General features: G+C 39.3%; 1 protein-coding gene across 1 annotated transcript in view; it reads left to right on the plus strand.

Annotated features, from left to right (window-relative positions):
- The window catches only part of nsmfb (NMDA receptor synaptonuclear signaling and neuronal migration factor b), a 47,702-nt gene that overhangs the window by 5,141 nt on the left and 23,464 nt on the right, over positions 1–19,097 (plus strand). The window contains exons 2-5 of the mRNA XM_060883355.1: positions 13,169–13,230; positions 13,609–14,226; positions 14,856–14,928; positions 15,604–15,609. Of these exons, the coding sequence (XP_060739338.1) occupies positions 13,169–13,230; positions 13,609–14,226; positions 14,856–14,928; positions 15,604–15,609 (759 nt within the window). The remainder of the gene's footprint in view (positions 1–13,168; positions 13,231–13,608; positions 14,227–14,855; positions 14,929–15,603; positions 15,610–19,097) is intronic.

The following is a 19,097-nucleotide window of genomic DNA, read 5'->3' on the forward strand; positions in this document are numbered from 1 at the left end:
GAATCGTGTTCGTGAGCAGCGTGATGTAGCGCATGACACCAATCAGTAGCGTGTCTGTCTTCGTGTCACAATGCAGAGGCAGACAGTACAAGGGGAAGAATGTTGTGTATTAGTGAATGTGTAGCATGGAGTCCTTATTGTGTTTTCAAAACTGGACGTATATTTAGAAAGGTGACTATGATCCCATGTAGCCCATGTAGAACTTCAAAAAAATTACTTTACTAAAAAAAGCTACAATTTTAATATCTAAGAATACTTGCATTTAACCAAATGTCGAGCAACTATAAAGAGTTTGTAGCATATATAAAATGAGCAAAAACACATAATTAAATTGGTTAACTAGCAATTCATATAGTTATGAAGGACCTTTAAATTGTTATTAATATGTTCCAGGAAATTGTATTTACTTTCAGTATGAGATTTGTGTAACAGGGATGTTTGGTTAACAGTGAAATCACTGTAATATGCTAAATATTCTTTGTGTTGAACATGTGACTGATTCCAAAAATTTCCCGGCAGTAAAAGTGTTCAGGAGTTCATTATGAGTGAAGCTAATGGAGCTAAAATGTCATTTTTACCTCATTTTTTAACCTGTAATGGACGACAAAAAGGGAATGATGTGTTAAGTTTTCAAGCAAGATTTTTGATTACATTAGCAACATTTATAAAAAAAAATATAAAAAATATTCAATTCAATTCAAATTTATTTGTATAACACTTTTAACAATGGAAATTGTCTCAAAGCAGCTTTACAGAACATAATACAAAAAAAAATTATATTATACTAAACCAAGATTAATATAATACAAAAATTAAGATTAATATTAGACTTATATTTAAATGTGTTTGGATTTATCCCCACCTTTTTACTTTACTTTGCATACATATTTATAACTACAAAATGTTTTGTCTTTCTTACTCTTGTACTAGTACTAGTTTTTCCACCAATATTTCAACCACAAAACAGAAATTATATCTCTAATTCATCTCTCTCAGCTGATGATGTAATGTCATGGAAATGGTACGTTATTGTTATCACTGTGTAACAGATTTAATCTGGATGCTACACTGCTGATCTTTGGGAACACGGCTTTCTGGAAAGCGTTTTTTTTTTTTTTGTAATTTAGAAGAGAGAGAATCATTTAGAGATGATTGGTGTTGTAATTGCTTGACCTTAGGTAATGTGTCAAAAAGGGGCTGATTATTATATTGGAAAAAAAAAATTGTCTGAGTTGTCTGAGTAAGTAAACACAAAAGAGAACATTTGTGTCTGTTACAGGACATGCGATGACAAGCTCACCCTCTGAGATCTCATTTAACATTAATCCAGATGATCTAGAGATATGACTATGAATCCTTCATTCTGTCATTCATGAAGTGATGAAATACAGTATAACTGACTGACTTGTAACAGGATACAAACATTAGCTTGTACATGAGAACACCGCATGATACTCCACTAGACAAAGAGGAAAACAGCAACCTGACTTACTTACAGTGATACACCACTAATGCCTGCACTTCAGTTTAACAGTAAAAAACTAATTGGTGAGTTTGTGCATGTCTCCTCATTTTCACTCAAGTGGTTAAAACATTTCACTCGTTCGATAGCGGTTTAGTGAGAACGGAGCACAAGCAGCTGAGATGAGTGATGCATTTTAAATGAAATAACAGTAAACAGAGGAAAATGGACTTTTCTCGGTTGTTTGTAACTGAATTTCAGTTTGTACAGTTTGTTCTGTCATAATAAATTTCAGTAATTCCACTTCACAGTTTTTAGATTTTGAACATTGCACCACTTTTTTTTTGCATAGCAAACAAACTCATATCACACTTGATTTTAGATTTTTCATGGCTATTTATTTATTTTTGGTTTATGATAGATTGCTTTCCAGTTAATGGAAAGGTTTTTTGAGGGTTATAATGAGTATCACGTAATCATGTACGTGTCAGAGTATTGGTACAAGTAGCACATTTGCAAGCTGAATCTTTTGTTGTGGTTATATCACCCCTTCGTTTGGGGTGTAACACGGCCACTGTCTTTCTGTCTGTATCTCTGCCTGTTTAGTGCCTCAAACATCCTTACCTGTATCTTTGTCCGGATTTGAGTTGGGATTTAAACCTGTAATTGGCCGGTGCTGTCAGCACAGCGTGTGAAATTCATGAGCGCAGCTACATCCCTCGAGTTGTTATTTTAATCTGCATGCTCTCAAAATATAAATAAATATATAGCCTAAAGAGGCGTTCACACATACAGCGACTCACAGAGACAAAGCAACAGGAGATCATTCAGCTGCCGATTTCCTGCGACATGAGCGACAGCCTAGCGTTAAAGACTAGATGTGGGTGTGTTTAGGGATGTGACAAAGTTAAGAAATGTTTAACTTTATCCAAAAATGGAGTGCAATTGGAGTGAAGCTGGTAGAGAGCACACGATCCATGTACAGAGCACAACACCGGTTCTGCTGCATATCGTATGATATGATGCAGATATGTGCTGAAGAATTTTAGATACAAACACCAGAACACTCAGACTCAAAACACTGATGCTAAATACAAAGCCAAGAATGGACCAGCACTCTCTTACATCAAAGCTCTTATCACTACTCGGTCCTTCAGATCTACCAACACTGCTTGACTGGTCCACCATCTCTCAGGTGAAGATGTAGATATACAGCAAGACTCTTCTCTGTTCTGGCACCGAGGTGGTGGAACGAACTTCCTCTAGATGTCCAAACAGCTGAGTCACTGGTTATGTTCAAAATGATGGGTGAAGACCTACCTCTTCCTGAAACACTAAAACTAGCATTTATTTTCCCTGTTTGTTTTGTGTACAGTATATAAAAAAAACTTGAAGACAGTTTTAGGTTGATTTTATCATAAGTCTGTAACCTAATGAACCAGTCTTAAAGGTGGGGTGCACGATGTTTGAGAAATGCTTCAGAAAACTGAGTCTTGCCGACTAACAAAACAAACGTGTAGCCAATGAGCAGATAGGTGTGTGTCTTGTCAATATGCGGTGGAGAGAGTGTTCAGTGCTCATGTCTGACATTAGCAGAAAGGGGTGTGTCTTGTCAATATGCGGTGGAAAGAGTGTTCAGTGCGCATGTCTGACATTAGCTGAAAGCGATTGAAACATTGACATGGCTGATACCTGCCGTTACCTCTGCCTCGGGTTCTAGGTGTTGAACGTCGTCTGCCGCGTAAAATGGAGCTAAACCTTTCACGGTACAACACACAGTACTACAAAAACACATTTGTATTACCATAGTATTACTCATTGAGTTCATTTATTGATAAAAATATCCCCTCGGTTAGCTGCCCCAGCAGGTTCTGCCATAATAGTTGTCTGGCTTATAATTGGGTTATACTTGTCTGGTATATGTGTGGGGCGGAGCTATCAAAACAGGTGTGACACCCATTTGGGTTAGGGACGTGTTTGTTTTGGTGATTTCAAATGTCAACATTGGCTTTCAAACATCGTGCACCCCATCTTTAATGTACTTTTTAATAGAGCCTTAAACATACTTTTGTACGTCGCTCTGGATAAGAGCTGCCGTCTGCCGGATGCCATAAATGTAAATCTAAATGAACATATCATATGCTAAATCACTGCTACTCAGACCAGGCAGTTACTAAAGATGAAGGATTGAACCCAGATCCTTATTGGTGCATCAGACTTCATGTTTGAGAGCTCTGTTATTATTCTCAACGATAAATGCGAATCTAAATGTGGCCTTAAGTGCCATGTCAAGCTGATGTTGAAATAAGAAAGAAAAAAAGCTGGATGTACAGTAATTATTCTAATTAAAGGATGAAGCCGGATTGTTCTTGCTCAGCTCAGATGAAGCTTGTAATTACGGGTGTCTCGTTGTCATTGTGTAAGGCACAAGGTCAGGATTTGATGTTATTATTGTAATAGTTACTCCCTCTTAATGCTATGGTGTTTGTCTATATCTGTAAGTCCCTATGTGCCTTATGTACCAGTGTTAAATGGAATAGGACTCAATTATCTTTTTTTTTAGAGAAAGCTATGTTTATATATGTCACTGAACCCCCTTTTTTTCTTCTTCCTGAACTTCCTGTTTGGACACAGCTTTAACTCCACCCCCCACTCATTAGTTTCACCCATGTTGTAGTCGACTTTGCATGAAGTTTGTTTCAGAGTCGTTTTTAAAAAAGTGCATTTATTTCTTTTGGCCTTTTCCTCATCTCGACCTCAATTCTGATTGGTCAGAAGGATCTGGTTGTTTTTGTGTAACAGCAGCTTTGACAGTAGCAGTTGCATGGCTCAGGTTTGTGTTAATGTCTTATTAAAATATATTGTCATCTCTATATTAACAACACACACTGTGACTTAAACAGTGAGCGATCCACATTCATCCACATCCACAACGGATTTCAAACCTATGTAACGGTTGATATGGTGACATTTTCATATGTTTGTTTTGCATTTTGGGAAGGAGTCTCCAGTGTCAGTGCTTTATAATCAGTGGATAATAGTAAAGTCATAACTTTAAGTATCTACCTAACAACCTACCCGATAACAGGAGCTAACTTGTCTCGTGGATGTTCTACAGCATTATAGATAATACATGTGACGCGTCGTCTTGTAATTGTAATCGTTGACAAATTACTGTGGTATAAAAGGAATAAAACTCTTTTATTGATTTTAATGTGCTGTTATTGGAAGATAATCCTCTTTGGGTGGCTTTGTATTGATTATTATTTTACCATAACAGCCAGCATGACAGTATTACCCTTATTAACATACAGTATTACATTTTCAGAAATTTAGCAATTAAATTCAATAGACTTAATTATTAAATGTACTACAAAATGTTTACCAAAAAAAAGTAAGCTATTTGTGACTGTTTTAAGATCTTGTTCTGTAATCATCAGGACGAGATTTATTTTTTTACTTTATGTGCTAAAAAGAAATCGGTCATCATGAGAAAATCTGTCTACCTCTAATGTAGTAAATTATTTCATATTGATTATGATGAGAAATGTGCATGCTATCCAGCGTGACTCAGCACCCGGGTCTCAATATAATCTTACAGATATTACACTCTCACAAATGCAATATCGTACGATGAGAGTGTGGGAGAGAAATGAAGAGGGAACACAGAGCAAGAGAGTGAGGGACGGAGAGAAAGAGTGAAGTGGGAGGCTATATGGACAGCAGATCAAGAGAGCCAAGCAGCCAAATTGGTGTTTACCAGTTCAGTTGGCCCTGACGCTCAATTACATCGGCTAGGAGACTGAGAGCGGCATGAGTGTGTGAGGAGGTGGAGAAGAGAAGAAAAAGAGGTCATGTCATGTGTAGATGCTCAGTGTACGGCAGAGCTGGGGTGCTCAGAGCAAACACACTGATTTGAAGAGAATTAACTCGAAGCTTGCAGGCTACTGATGCAAGAAATGCAAGACAAAATCTGTCCTTGCGTCCGTGTGCAATATTTGTGCAGTCTGTGTGATTTGTGTGATTGAACCATATCCATTTTTTCTGCAGTTTTTTCAATCAAAGCTATTTTAATGCTGGACCAAATTCAACCAGGAGCATACATCAGTCCCAGAATTCATTCTCATTTAAATACTCACTTCAGCTTTTTCTGGATCCTTCACTGGATCTCGTCTTCCTTTTCTTACTCTCTACTCTCAGCTCGTTTTTTTATTTCTTCAGTCCTTCCTTCGTTACATTTCTGCCTCTATTACATGACTGCACATATGATGCAAGATGCTCCCAGCCTTCTACACACAAGAGCATAAGCTGAAGAGAAAGTGTGTGTATATATAAAGTACGGTGCATTCTGCCTTTTCACATTATGTTTTATTAATGTTTTTATTCATTCGTCCTGCCGGAGTGGCTTTTTTTTGTCTCCTTAAAAGTCAGGATCCTTTGGAGATCCACTATTAATGCAAAGTAATTGCTTTTGTCCTGTTATTATGCAGCGAGCGTGAGTTTAGTACAATGCCACAGTATGAGAGGACCAGCCAAGAGAATAATTGCCTGTGAAAGGTTGCAGACTTTATTGTTTAAAGTTAGAGTCAGCAATTTTGCGAAATCTGTTGTATCAGTGGTAATTTTGATTCATCCCAGTGATTCGAATCTTTTGATTCAGTTCACTAAATAATTTGTTTAGGTGATTTGTTCACTGATACGAACCCTTCGTTCTCTTCTTGAACTGTTCATGAACTAGTACCTTCAGTTCACACCTAACCACATGTCCCAGCTTGTACAGACTTGTACAGCTTGTACAGACTTGACACCATGCATCGTCCAATAAGGATGTGGATTCGGTCAATATGTCCATCCAATGACACGCTCATTTACTCTAATGCAGTCTTTAATCGGCCAAAGTAACCACATGTTTGACACAGGCAGGACTTAAGTGAACAAAAAATATGAGTCTGCAGATGAAAGTAAACAAGAATGATTCCCGTAAAAGCTTCGTCCAAAGGCAATGATTCTTTCACAAACAAAACATAACTAGTTTATTGAAGCTAAAGGTTTTTCTCCTTGAAATCCAAACATATGCTGTTTGTATTAAATGTTATGTATAAAGCCACTCCCTTAGTACTCATCCCTGTGCACTATGTGGTTGCCAGATATTGCAGAATTATGTACGTTGTAGCGCACTTAGAGGGATTGGGACACAAAGGAACAAGCATCGAGACGGGATTAAGGCAAGCAAGGTCGTGATTTTATTATTCCTCCCAGGTTGGTGCAATTTTAATGCAGCAAAAGGTCAATGAGAAAGAATATAATAATCAGTTCCTTCCTTTGAGGCGCTTGGAAAGAGATCCCGGCTCCAATTCCAGACAGCAGAAGGGGGGGCGCTGTGACCAGGGGAAACAGTCCTTCTCCAGGAGTGTAACATGGGCCGGATCGGCGATCTGAAGCTCTGGATCCGCGGGAGGTCCCTGAAAAGAATGCCAAAGGGATAACGTCTACTCGTTCCATTAGGCACGCCCCCCTTACCTCCCTGTAGCCGCTGAGCCTGGCTCTCCCGTGTGTTGCCCAGCCAGAGGGTGAGTGCTACAGCGGCGCTCCTGATTGGCTCTCAGCTTTTCGGCGGGAATTCTGCCGCCCCGCCTTGCACGCTGAATCCTTTTTAGCGCTTTCTCAGCGGTGCTGTCCACGGTGCTTAATCGCCGCCTTTTTAGCGCTTTTTTGGGGCGAGGAGCGGTATCTTGGCTGTGTGGGACGGCGGTGCATGCTCCGTCGTCACAACGTATATCAATAGACATCACTATTGATAGTCATCTACACTGTGTTCTGATGAGATTTGTGCTTGTGGTCATAAACGTCTGAAATCCGACGTATTTAGTATTTTAGTAAGACGTATTTTAGTATTTAACGGATTTATTATTTTAGTAAGACGTATTTAAACGAATGACTTCATTTACAAATGAACTCACTGCATTAAAACAGTAACTTCCTGTTACTTCTTGTTTTTATTTGCTTTATGACTAAAATGTTTTGCTGCATTCAAAAATTGTGCTTTTTTAAATATCACTAATAATCTAAAGGTTGTAAATGTCAACTTCGTTAAGTGCGTCACCTATTCAATCTGTTTTAAATGAATCTTGGATTCGTTTACTCTTTAATTTCCACGTGGATGATCTCCATCTGTCTGTAACAGGGTCACGTCTGTCTTGTGTGTAATCTCGCAGGAAAGATTGAGACCTTGCCAACTCGTCAATCAACCGGAGGGGCATTTATACACAGAAGTATATATAGTCTGTAGGATTTTTCACTTTGAGCCATACTTCTGTCTCTTTTAATTGAGTGTCGGTTGTTATTTAGGAAGTTGGAAGTAGAAATTCTGGGAATGAAGATTCAAATGAAGCTGTCTCTTATGATATATGAGAATGAATATGTGTCATTTGCGTGGGTTTCATTTTAGAAGTTAAAAGATAAGCAAGAGAAATACACGTATTAATTATTGCTCACTACAGACTCGTTTATAGCTGCTGTAACATAAGTGAAAACAGGAAGTAACTCCTCTCATAGATGTTACAATTAATGTATCTATATATGGATAAAAATTATGATGTTCGAGACTGGGACTATGCCCTGCTCGAGCACTTGGGGGCACCGGCAGGTGTTTTGTTGTTTATTTTGTGATTATGTCTTGTATGAGTTCACCATTTTCCCATTAATCCTAATGGGGTTTGTTATTTATTTCCTTCCGATTGTTTGTCGAGTCGTTGTTCACAACATGTGCTATGTTTGCCGTTGTGTGCAGTCGAGTTTATGTGTTGTTTAAATGTCTCATGTAACCTTAATTTTGTCTTAATGTCCTAGTTTATTTTAAGTCTCACACCTCCAAGGTTGGGGGTTCGATTCCTGCCTCTGCCTTGTGTGTGTGGAGTTTGCATGTTCTCCCCGTGCCTCAGGGGTTTCCTCCGGGTACTCTGGTTTACTCCCCCCGGTCCAAAGACATGCATGGTAGGTTGATTGGCATCTCTGGAAAATTGTCCGTAGTGTGTGAGTGTGTGAGTGAATGAGAGTGTGTGTGTGCCCTGCGATGGGTTGGCACTCCGTCCAGGGTGTATACTGCCTTGATGACCGATGACGCCTGAGATAGGCACAGGCTCCCCGTGACCAGAGAATAGTTCGGATAAGCGGTAGAAAATGAATGAATGAATGAATGAATGAATGAATGTCTTTATCTGTTAAATCTCTGTCACACCATCGCTGACGTGACATATGACGTCATTGTGTAATAAATTCAGACTGACATGCTGTTATTGGAAAATACATTGATTACTTAATGCTCAATAAGGACTCGTTTATAGCTGCTGTAACATAAGTGAAAACAGGAAGTAAATCCTTTCACAGACGTTACATTTAATGGAACTATAAATGGATAAAAAGCACTGTGATATAAGCCGAATAAAATAGTTCAGGACATATGTAATTGCATGTCATGGATTTGCATCAAATTATTAAAACAAAAGGTAATTTATTCTACCACTGAGATTTGTGAAGACAGTTTTATGACATTTATGATTGTGAAGTGTTGACTCATTATTATGGATGGCACCTTTAATGTCTAATCTACATAATTCCAACACTCACCTTTGTCTGCTGTGATGATTCAGATGTTTCTCAGAAAACTAATCTGAAGAACTCAAAGTTGAAGCGATGTGTCAGGGAATGGACATGACTAGGCTTGTTTTTCTCTTACACACAGCTTCACTCACGATTTGTTCACACTTATTTTTTCAAGTGACACAGTTTTACAGAGTGTAGTGAGGGAAGGAAGGATGGAGGGAGGTAGAGCGAGTGAGGGAGTGGGTGAGTGTTGCATGCACGTGCAGGCTGCCATTTAATTATTGAGTGTGTAGTTTCAGGCGAGCGTCACTACACCGACATTTCCATTTCCCTGTGTCCCCAGATAGTGCCTAGATTGCACAATTGGCCCTAAATTAATTGTGTGTGTGTGTGTGTGTGTGTGTGGTTAGAATAAAGAGAGTATATATGTGTGTTTTTAGTGTGCTTGTGTGTGTGTCTGTGTGTGTTTGCAATAGAGAGCATAAGGAAGGTCAGGGCTGAGTCTTTGCACATCTGTAGGAGTACAATTATGTGTGTGTGGTGTTTGTGTATGTGTGTGGTGTGTTTGTGCGTTTACAATAGAGAGCATAAGGAAGGTCAGGGCTGAGTCTTTGCACATCTGTAGGAGTACAGTTATGTGTGTGTGTGTGTGTGTGCATGTGTGTGCACTTGTGTGTGTGTCTGTGTGGTTAGAATGGAGAGTGTATGTCTGTGGTGTTAGAGCACTTGTGTGGGTGTGTGTGTGGTGTCAGTGTGTGTGTGTGTGGTGTGTGTGTTTAAAATGGAGAGCATAAGGAAGGTCAGGGCTGAGTCTTTGCACATCTGTATGATTAAATATATGTGTGTGTGTTTGTGTGTGTGTGTGTGCGTGTGTGGTGTGTGTGTGTGTTTAAAATGGAAAGTATAAGGAAGGTCAGGGCTGAGTCTTTGCACATCTGTACGATTACATTTATGTGTGAGTGTATGTGTGTGTGGTGTATGCGTGTGTTTAACATGGAGAGCATAAGGAATGCCTGTCTTTGCACATCTGTAAATGTTTGCATGTGTAAGCATGTGCAGGAGTATGTTTGTGTGTGTGTGTGTGTGTGTGTGTGTGTGTGTGTGTGTGTGGTGTGTGTGTGTGTGTATGTGCATGTGTGGTGTGTGTGTGTTTAAAATGGAAAGCATAAGGAAGGTCAGGGCCGAGTCTTTGCACATCTGTACGATTACATTTATGTGTGAGTGTATGTGTGTGTGTGTGTGGTGTGTGTGTGTGTGTGTGTGTGTGTGTGCACTTGTGTGTGTGTCTGTGTGGTTAGAATGGAGAGTGTATGTCTGTGGTGTTCGAGCACTTGTGTGGGTGTGTGTGTGTGTAGTGTCAGTGTGTGTGTGTGGTGTGTGTGTTTAAAATGGAGAGCATGGAGAGAGTGTGTGTGTTTAAAATGGAGGCTGAGTCTTTGCATATCTGTATGATTACATATATGTGTGTGTGTGTTTTTGTGTGTGGTGTGTGTGTGTGCGTGTGTGGTGTGTGTGTGTTTAAAATGGAAAGCATAAGGAAGGTCAGGGCTGAGTCTTTGCACATCTGTACGATTACATGTGTGAGTGTATGTGTGTGTGATGTGTGTGTGTGGAGAGCATAAGGAATGCCCGTCTTTGCACATCTGTAGATGTTTGCATGTGTAAGCATGTGCAGTAGTATGTTTGTGTGTGTGTGTGTGTGTGTGTGTGTGTGTGTGTGTGTGTGTGTGTGGTGTGTGTGTGTGTGTATGTGCATGTGTGGTGTGTGTGTTTAAAATGGAAAACATAAGGAAGGTCAGGGCCGAGTTTTTGCACATCTGTACGATTACATTTATATGTGAGTGTATGTGTGTGTGTGTGTGTTTAAAATGGAGAGCATAAGGAATGCCTGTCTTTGCACATCTGTAAATGTTTTCATGTGTAAGCATGTGCAGGAGTATGTTTGTGTGTGTGTGTGCGAGTGTGTGTGTGTGCGTGGAACTGTGCCTACAGGAAAAGCATGTGTGTGTGGGAAGATATTAGCATTAGCGCTGGATGGTCTGTGAGAGTGAAGCTGAGAGGGACAGATTGTACCAAAGCAGTGCATGAAAGCAATTAAAGCAGTTCTGAGACATTTTGAAGACAATGGAACAAAAACACAAGATCTATATAAAGTTGTTGAAAGGCTGTAATAAAAAAATCCGATGAGTTCCTCGTATACATCAGTGATCATGTATTTCTCCTGTGGTTCGACCAGGTCACTGGGGTGAACGCTGCGGATGGATGTGGGAGTGAACAGATAAAATATTGTTTTTTAGATAAGATACGGTTCAGCAGATTTATTATGATCTGCACCGGGTTTTTTGAGCAAGAGAAGCATAAAAACACACACAGCCATATGCGGGTTATATTACTTGTGCCTGACATCCATCATAATATAACCTAAAATGCACCAAAGCAATACACGGCACATTAATCAGTAACACGTACTGCAGCTCTTCCTTTAGCATGAACAGAAACATCATATCTCTATGTAGTTCCTGTTCAGTGAAAGGACACTGGAAAACTGCCCAGATGAAATGCAAGGACGTGCTAATGAAATGAACCTTGCAGAATGGGTTTCAGAAATTCTCACTTGTGCCTGAATGTCTTTAAAAACATGCCGCTTTCAATGCTGGATCTTCCTGGTCCATTAATTCAGCATATATTTGTGTGTTTTTTTTTTTTAAGAAAGTCATCGCACCATGTCCTCATAGGCCTGGATGCAATCACTTGCTGTACAACACACTGTACAGTATGAACTAGATAATAAATGTTTTAACTATATATCTTTGTCAGGATGTATGGTTCTACCAAGAACCTTTGACAAGCCATGCCACATTTCCATTATACAAAAGGTTCTTAGACTATAAAAAGAACTATTGACTGGAAGGTTCCATGCGGAACCTAAAATGGTTCCCCTATGGCATCACTGTGAAAACCCCCTTTTTTGATTGTTTCTTGCATCTTAATTTTTCTAGATTGTGGTTCTTTATATTACAACATTTTGAAGCGTTCATTGAAAAAGACACAATGCGACTTTTTAACGTTAGATAATTTTTTATAATTATATATAATAACATATTTGTTTATTTTTATAATCATTCAGGAGTGCTATATAATTATTATTATGATATTATAAATAGTAGTAGTAGTAGTTTTAGTAGTAGATGTAGTAGTAGATGTAGTAGTTTTAGTAGTAGTAGTATATGTAGCAGTTTTAGTAGTAGTAGTAGTAGTAGTAGTAGTAGTAGATTTAGTAGTGGTAGATGTAGTGGATGTAGTAGTTTTAGTAGTAGTAATAAATGTAGCAGTTTTAGTAGTAGTAGTAGTAGTAGATTTAGTAGTGGTAGATGTAGTGGATGTAGTAGTTTTAGTAGTAGTAGCCGTAGTTGTAGATGTGGTAGTTCAAGTATTAGTTTTAGTAGTAGTAGTACTAGTAGTAGTAGTAGTACTGTAAATGTAGCAGTAGATGTAGCAGTAGATGTAGTAGTATTAGATGTAGCAGTTTTAGTAGTAGTAGTAGAAGATGTAGCAGTGTTAGTAGTAATAGTAATAATAGTAGTAGAAGTAGATGTAGTAGTTTTAGTAGTAGTATTGAAAACTGAAATGCGTGCATATGTATCCATGTGGAAAAATGCATTATAACACACAGCATTTTTGGAAAGGCCACGTTTGTCACAGACTTTTCTGAAAACACATTTAGTAAGACTGTTCAGGTCAGTGACGGCGCTGACAAAACACCAGAGTTAAGTGAGAGTTTTTTGGCATAAGGGACCACTGTGACACTTTCAGCACTGAATCTAATGTCCGTTATCTCACAGGCTGTGTTGTGTAGCTTTATAAAAATGATCCGAAGTGTTGAATGATATGAAGTGTTAAATGTGAAAAGGACACGATGTACAATCAGTACATGAGCCCAGGTGGTATAATCAGTACATGAGCCCAGATGGTACAGTATAATCAGTACATGAGCCCAGATGTAAATTTTACTTACAGTCATGTCATGGCTAGTTAATGGGAGCTGGACAGTTAAGTTGTGATGTTATAGGTCTGATTAGTTGTCCTGTGTTTGTGTCTCTCCAGAGCAGCCCGAGCATTTGGAGAGTGCCTGTCGCAAAGCAACCCTGAAAACCGCAACGGATCAGGTCAGACCACACACACACACACACACACACACACACACACCACATATATATGCTCTGTAGTTTTCTTTGCTCTAATCCTTTATGACAGTTTCAGCCTTCCTTTATAACAGGACGATTTCTGAAAGGCTTTTACTGTTAATATTAGCTGCACATTTGACCGCAATGTTTTATTGTTCTCCTCAACCTTTGCCATTTAAGTTTCCACTCTGTCTTGTGCCAGCCTTCTTTTTCTCTTTCATTAGTAAAGAGCTTTACTGGCTCAGAACGCCTGGGTCAACTTCTCCCGAGACTCTTTTTGACAGATGATGACTTGTTCCCTCTGTCTCTTTTCTTCTCTCTGTATTCCTTTCGCTCTTTTTTTGGCTCTCCTGTACTCAGATCACCTGCTGTCTGACACCTTTGTTGGCCAAGATTCTGAATCCCCAAGCATTAGCTGCCTGCACAACAATAACCATCTGCAGCCGTACTCTAGAACATCTCCCGTAGCCAAGCACACGCAAGATCAGCCAGATCCGGGCCTTGTGCCAGTTCCTGTGTCCACCAGTGCCAAGCGTCGTCTCTCTGTGGAGCGCAGCCTCTCATCGGAGGATCAGCCGCAATCCCAGCAGCCACTACAGAGTTCAGTGAAGCCAGCACGCGTCTATACCATCAGTAGGGAAGGTGGCATGCTGGGGGCCAGGGGTAGCGAGGAGAGCCTGGAGCTCGAGGTCCTAAAGGGCCCCCAGACTCACACCAACCACCAGAGGACAAGCCGGCGCAGTGGTCATGCCCACCACCATCACGCTCCATCATCTCAGCCACTACAAAGCTCAGGAAGTGCACATAACATCCACGAGTGGGGTTCAAGACGCAGCAGTTCGAAAGAGGACTGTCCGAGGCCACCATGTCACAGCCAGCGTTCACTCGACCTTGAAACGGTGCCAAGAGATGCCTCTAAGCAGCGCAAGAAACTTGAGAGGATGTACAGTGAGGATCGGGTGTCCACTGAGGACCGAGGTGAGGGGAGAAAATTTTAAAAAAAGAGAAAGAAAGAGATCTAAATAGAGAAATAGGACATGCAAGAGCCGTGTTGTCCTTTTTCTTTCTTAATGGGCTACATTTATAAAACTTTTAGTAGAGTTGTGTGTAACCTAATGGAAAAAATAACAACATCTTTCAAGATATAAAAAAACCTTTAATGCTAATTTACTTTATGTTCCTGCAGATATACAGATAAATCACCATCATTTTGTAAATGACCTTGAATGTTCAAGGCACAGCAAATTAGTCTAATTAGTGCCACAACAATGCAAAGTTGACAGAGCGCTGACAATGACAGAATGATTGCTAAATAAAGAAAAGCACAAGCTCCTAAGCACAACATGCGCTATATCTTATAATAGAAATGCAGCTCACCCGATGCAGAACATCAGTCGCTTTAACACACATTGTCCTTTCTACCTGTTATTATCATTATACATTCATTTTTTTATTTTATTTTAACCTAACGTATAGTCGTGGTGTACTTTATTAGCACATAGTTATTAACACGTTCTGCAAAATTGCTTAACTTTGTGTGTACAATTGAGATAAATACTGTACAAGATTTAAACTTAATAACTTCTGTAACTTTTTATCTTTTTTAGAAGATCACACCAACAACTGGTTACCCAAAGAGAACATGTTTAGCTTCCAGACCGCCACCACCACCATGCAAGCGTGAGTATACAGTCCTGAAAAATCAGGAAAACTGTAGTCACCAATCCCCAACATCTCATCATCATGCAGGCGTAGAAGCTGCTCAGGACCTCTCAGGTCATCACCCTCCCTCTTTCTGTTTGTCTTTCTGTTTCTGGTTCACAGTAGAGCTGGCTTATTCTCAGCCCTCTGAGGCTCTCGCTAGGCCTGACTGCTTAATTATCACCTGCCCGCTGGATGCCTTAATGACAGACCCCACATACTGAGCCTCATGCTGAGCCACTGTCTTTCTCTCTCCATCTGACACTCTAACCTCCCTCTCTCTCTCTCTCTCTCTCTCTCTCTCTCTCTCTCTACATTTAGGTTGTCTGTCTCCGCATCATGACATACTCATTTGTTCCTTCCTTCTGCTTCATATCCAGAAGGCGAGATGCTTCGAGCTGTCTTTCTTCATGCTCATCATTTCATCAAAAAAATGTCCCATCCTTATTATTTCTCATTAAAAAGTGTCAGTCTTGATTTAGCTTGATTTTTCTCTCATTCGTGAAAATTTTGAAGTAATATTTTTCCCCTTGACCGACCCGATGACAAAAAAATTATCTAATTTGTGACGATGAATATTCACGGCTGTTACACTTAACTTCGCTTTCTTTCTGTTTTCCTCCCCATTTTTTCCCTTATGCTTGTTCCGGACAGAATATCGTGAGTAACTGTGTTTTTTTTTAACAACCGTCTGAAAACCCCCTCAGCCACTGTCCTTCTGTGCTGACGTCCTCCATGTCTCCTGGTGTCTGCTCCCCTTCCTTTGTCCATCACCGAGTGTTTGAAGTTATACTGGAGCGTGAACAGAATATTCACACCTGCTCTCAGCTTAATCAACCTGCTTAATTAATGCTTTACTAATTAACAGAGATTAATTAGGGACGGGAAGTATGTTGAATTATTACATGCATCGATGCGGCGAAAGAAGCGCAACAGGAATCTATTAATAGTGCTGGATTTTTTTATTCGATTGCTATGTTGTCTGGTTTGTGGTGCTAACAATAACGAAACCATAATAAGATCACTGTCACTACACCTTCAAATATACAGCTCAGTGTAGGAACAAAGGGATTTTAATATTGTATAAGAATCTCTGGTGGTGAATTTAAAGTACTGGCTGCAGAGTAAAGGTGAACTGAGTCGGAGTTGTGTTCAGTAACTCTGATAGTTTGCTGTTTTCACACTGAGGTGACAGATTTTTATCTCTCTTACTCATGGACATGTAGCATAGTCTGTCAGTAACGTCATCACCTGAGGGCAGAAATTTGTTGACTGTCAGTGATAAGGGCTGTCATCCTGTCAAAGACAATGATTCAGTGTATTTCATGTAATAGTCTGTGTGTGTATGTGCGTGTTTGTCTGTCTGTGCGTGTGTGTCTGTGCGTGTGTGTGTGTCTGTGTGTGTGTGAACCCCTGCACTCACATAGCTGACAGTGGTAGTCCAAAAGCAACTGAACCTCAGTGTTGGTGTGTTTGTCCAGTGAGTTCCACCAGTGTATGAGGGACGGAAAGAGCCAAATCATACCATATTACACCAATTCTATCTATCTATCTATCTATCTATCTATCTATCTATCTATCTATCTATCTATCTATCTATCTATCGTTAATGACATAAACACATCAAATGAAATCATTTACTATGGACTCATTTAACATTTAATAGAAGAACTCAATTTTGTCACAGATTTAATAATTCCAGGATTTAAATACTTATAAAATATAAATACTAATATAAATCATGAAAAACGTATTTAATTAAATTATGGAAAGGAATAAACATTTATTTGTTTATTTGTTTGTGTGTTTATTTATTTATCGATGCAAATATAATTACATTTGATGCTCTCTGTTCCTCATACTACTGACCTGGCATTGTGTGTGTGTGTGTGAGGTTTGATACCTCTTGTGGTTATAACACTATGTGGTCTCTTGGTCCCCTAAACTAATCCGCCACTGCCCACTGTGTATGCACACACACATATTACACACCCACACCCACCCAAACACACCCAAACGCACACATACACACACTTACACCCAACAGTCATGCCCATTAACACTGTGACCGGTCCTGGCAGGGCTTTCCGCGGCTTTGCTGACAGAAAGAGGAGGAAAAGAGAGCAGGAGGCCACCACACTGATCGAGAGGTACTGTTCACTAATTGTGAGCACACACACCACACACACACAGAGAGACACACTCACACACATACCTACTTTCTATGGAAATGTGATACCTTCAAAAACTTAAGAAGCTCAGTGTCTCTTTTTTCCCTGTGCGCACCGAGACATTTAAAAAGCTGTGAACGCGACGTCTTAGCCAGACATTACTAGGGCAGGAGCAGATCATGGGATTTCATCTAAAGTTTTTAAATGTCTTTGCAGAAGAGGTTGAAAACAGAGTCTTGGCTTATATATGACAAACATCACAAGTGCTATGGACCAGAAGTGTCAGAGTAATGCTTGTACATTCACTGTCGGTACTCTAGGGGGCGTTCTGTTAGTGTGTTTTTTCACGTAATTTTTTTCACAAATTTTGTTTGTCTTCGTCTGTTTCTGTTCGGTGTCTCTAGCCTTTGTACTGTATATAGTTTCCTTGTTCTGGGTTTTGGTTACATTTCTAATACAGTTATGTTTTTGTCCAGTGTTTCCTGTCTTTGTTACTCTTGTTATTTAGTCAATAAATCGCATTTCTTTTGCTATCCCTGCATTTAGGCCTGGTTTTTACACTGAGAGATAGATTAATAGAATAGATTGGGGTTAGAGCACAGGGTCAGCTATGATGCAGCACCACTGGAGCAGAGAGGGTTAAGGGCCTTGCTCAAGGGCCCAACAGTGGCAGCTTGGCAGTGCTGATAAATTAATTATTTGTAATAAGCTTAAATATATCAAATCAATAATAATGTCTTTGAGATTGTATATCATTAGAGTAACAGATAAACAGGCGTCTTTGGGAATGGGTCAGGGGTTGGGACTGGTGTTTGGGGATTGTGTCAGGAAGTGATCCTGCATCCACAACCTAAAAAGCTGCTCGTTAAAGTGGATTTTCTTATATAATGATCCTATATAACCTCATTACTGTGTGTACTCACACACATTATGTACCCAGACTTATTAAATTTTAACTTAATAAAAATTTAAGTTGTAATAAAGTGGAACAAAACATGATCGACACAAAAAATACCAAGTGAGACAGGAAGACTGTGATAGCAGCAATAAAGATGAGCAAAAAAGTTTTTATTTTTTTTTTAGTTGTGTAATTTAAACACCATCATATAACAAGAACAAAAGGGTTTTACTGCCCCGATCTTACAGAACAACTGGCCCCAGTGTAGAAGCCTCTGGTCCAGAACCTCCACTGATTAGATGTCCAAAAAAGATGCTGTTGTTTTGTAGTGCCCATTGATATTAATTGCATGGCTGCTGTTTAGACTTTATGTTTTTATTAGTAGATCTATTTGGGGGAAGTAATTTAATTGCTAAGAGTATGTAATAAAATAAACAAGGGAGCTTAAAAAACAAACAAATTGAAATTATTATTGAAAAAAGGCATGGGTTAGTGGGACGTACAAGGAATAAATAAAAAGAGGGCGGGAAAGGGGCGGGGCATATCCAGATCTAATTTGAATATTCCTGAAATTGGGATTTGGGAAAGTGCAACTGATTTTTGTACTTTTTTTTTCTGTTGTCTAGACACATTTTCATCATCGGCAGTACATCACATCGTCAATCTAGTGTTAGATGTAAAAATATCTGTAAAAATCTGTTAAAAGATCTGTAAAAATAAATGTTTAAATTTATCCGTCATGGTACAATGTTGCCTCGAGGCAAATAATGAGGCAACAACCTTTAATAAATAAATTAATACGTTTAACAATAATGAAAATGTTTACTGATATTGTTATAGTGTCCAATATTGAGCAGGAAAAACATCACGAATATTTTTTTCCTCATGTCGTAATGCATTCCACAGAGGGTTAATAAGTATAAGGGCTAATTAATCTCTGTTTGTAGTCACTCTTTAGCAAACAACTCTTGTCTAGAATGACGGATAAATGAGAAAATCTGGAAAATGCTATTAAGTGAAGGGAAAAACATTACAGATATTGTTGCTGTAATAGTTTTCATTAATCATTGCTCGACTAC

Source organism: Tachysurus vachellii, chromosome 12 (assembly GCF_030014155.1).
Source record: "Tachysurus vachellii isolate PV-2020 chromosome 12, HZAU_Pvac_v1, whole genome shotgun sequence".
Taxonomy (NCBI): Eukaryota; Metazoa; Chordata; class Actinopteri; order Siluriformes; family Bagridae; genus Tachysurus; species Tachysurus vachellii.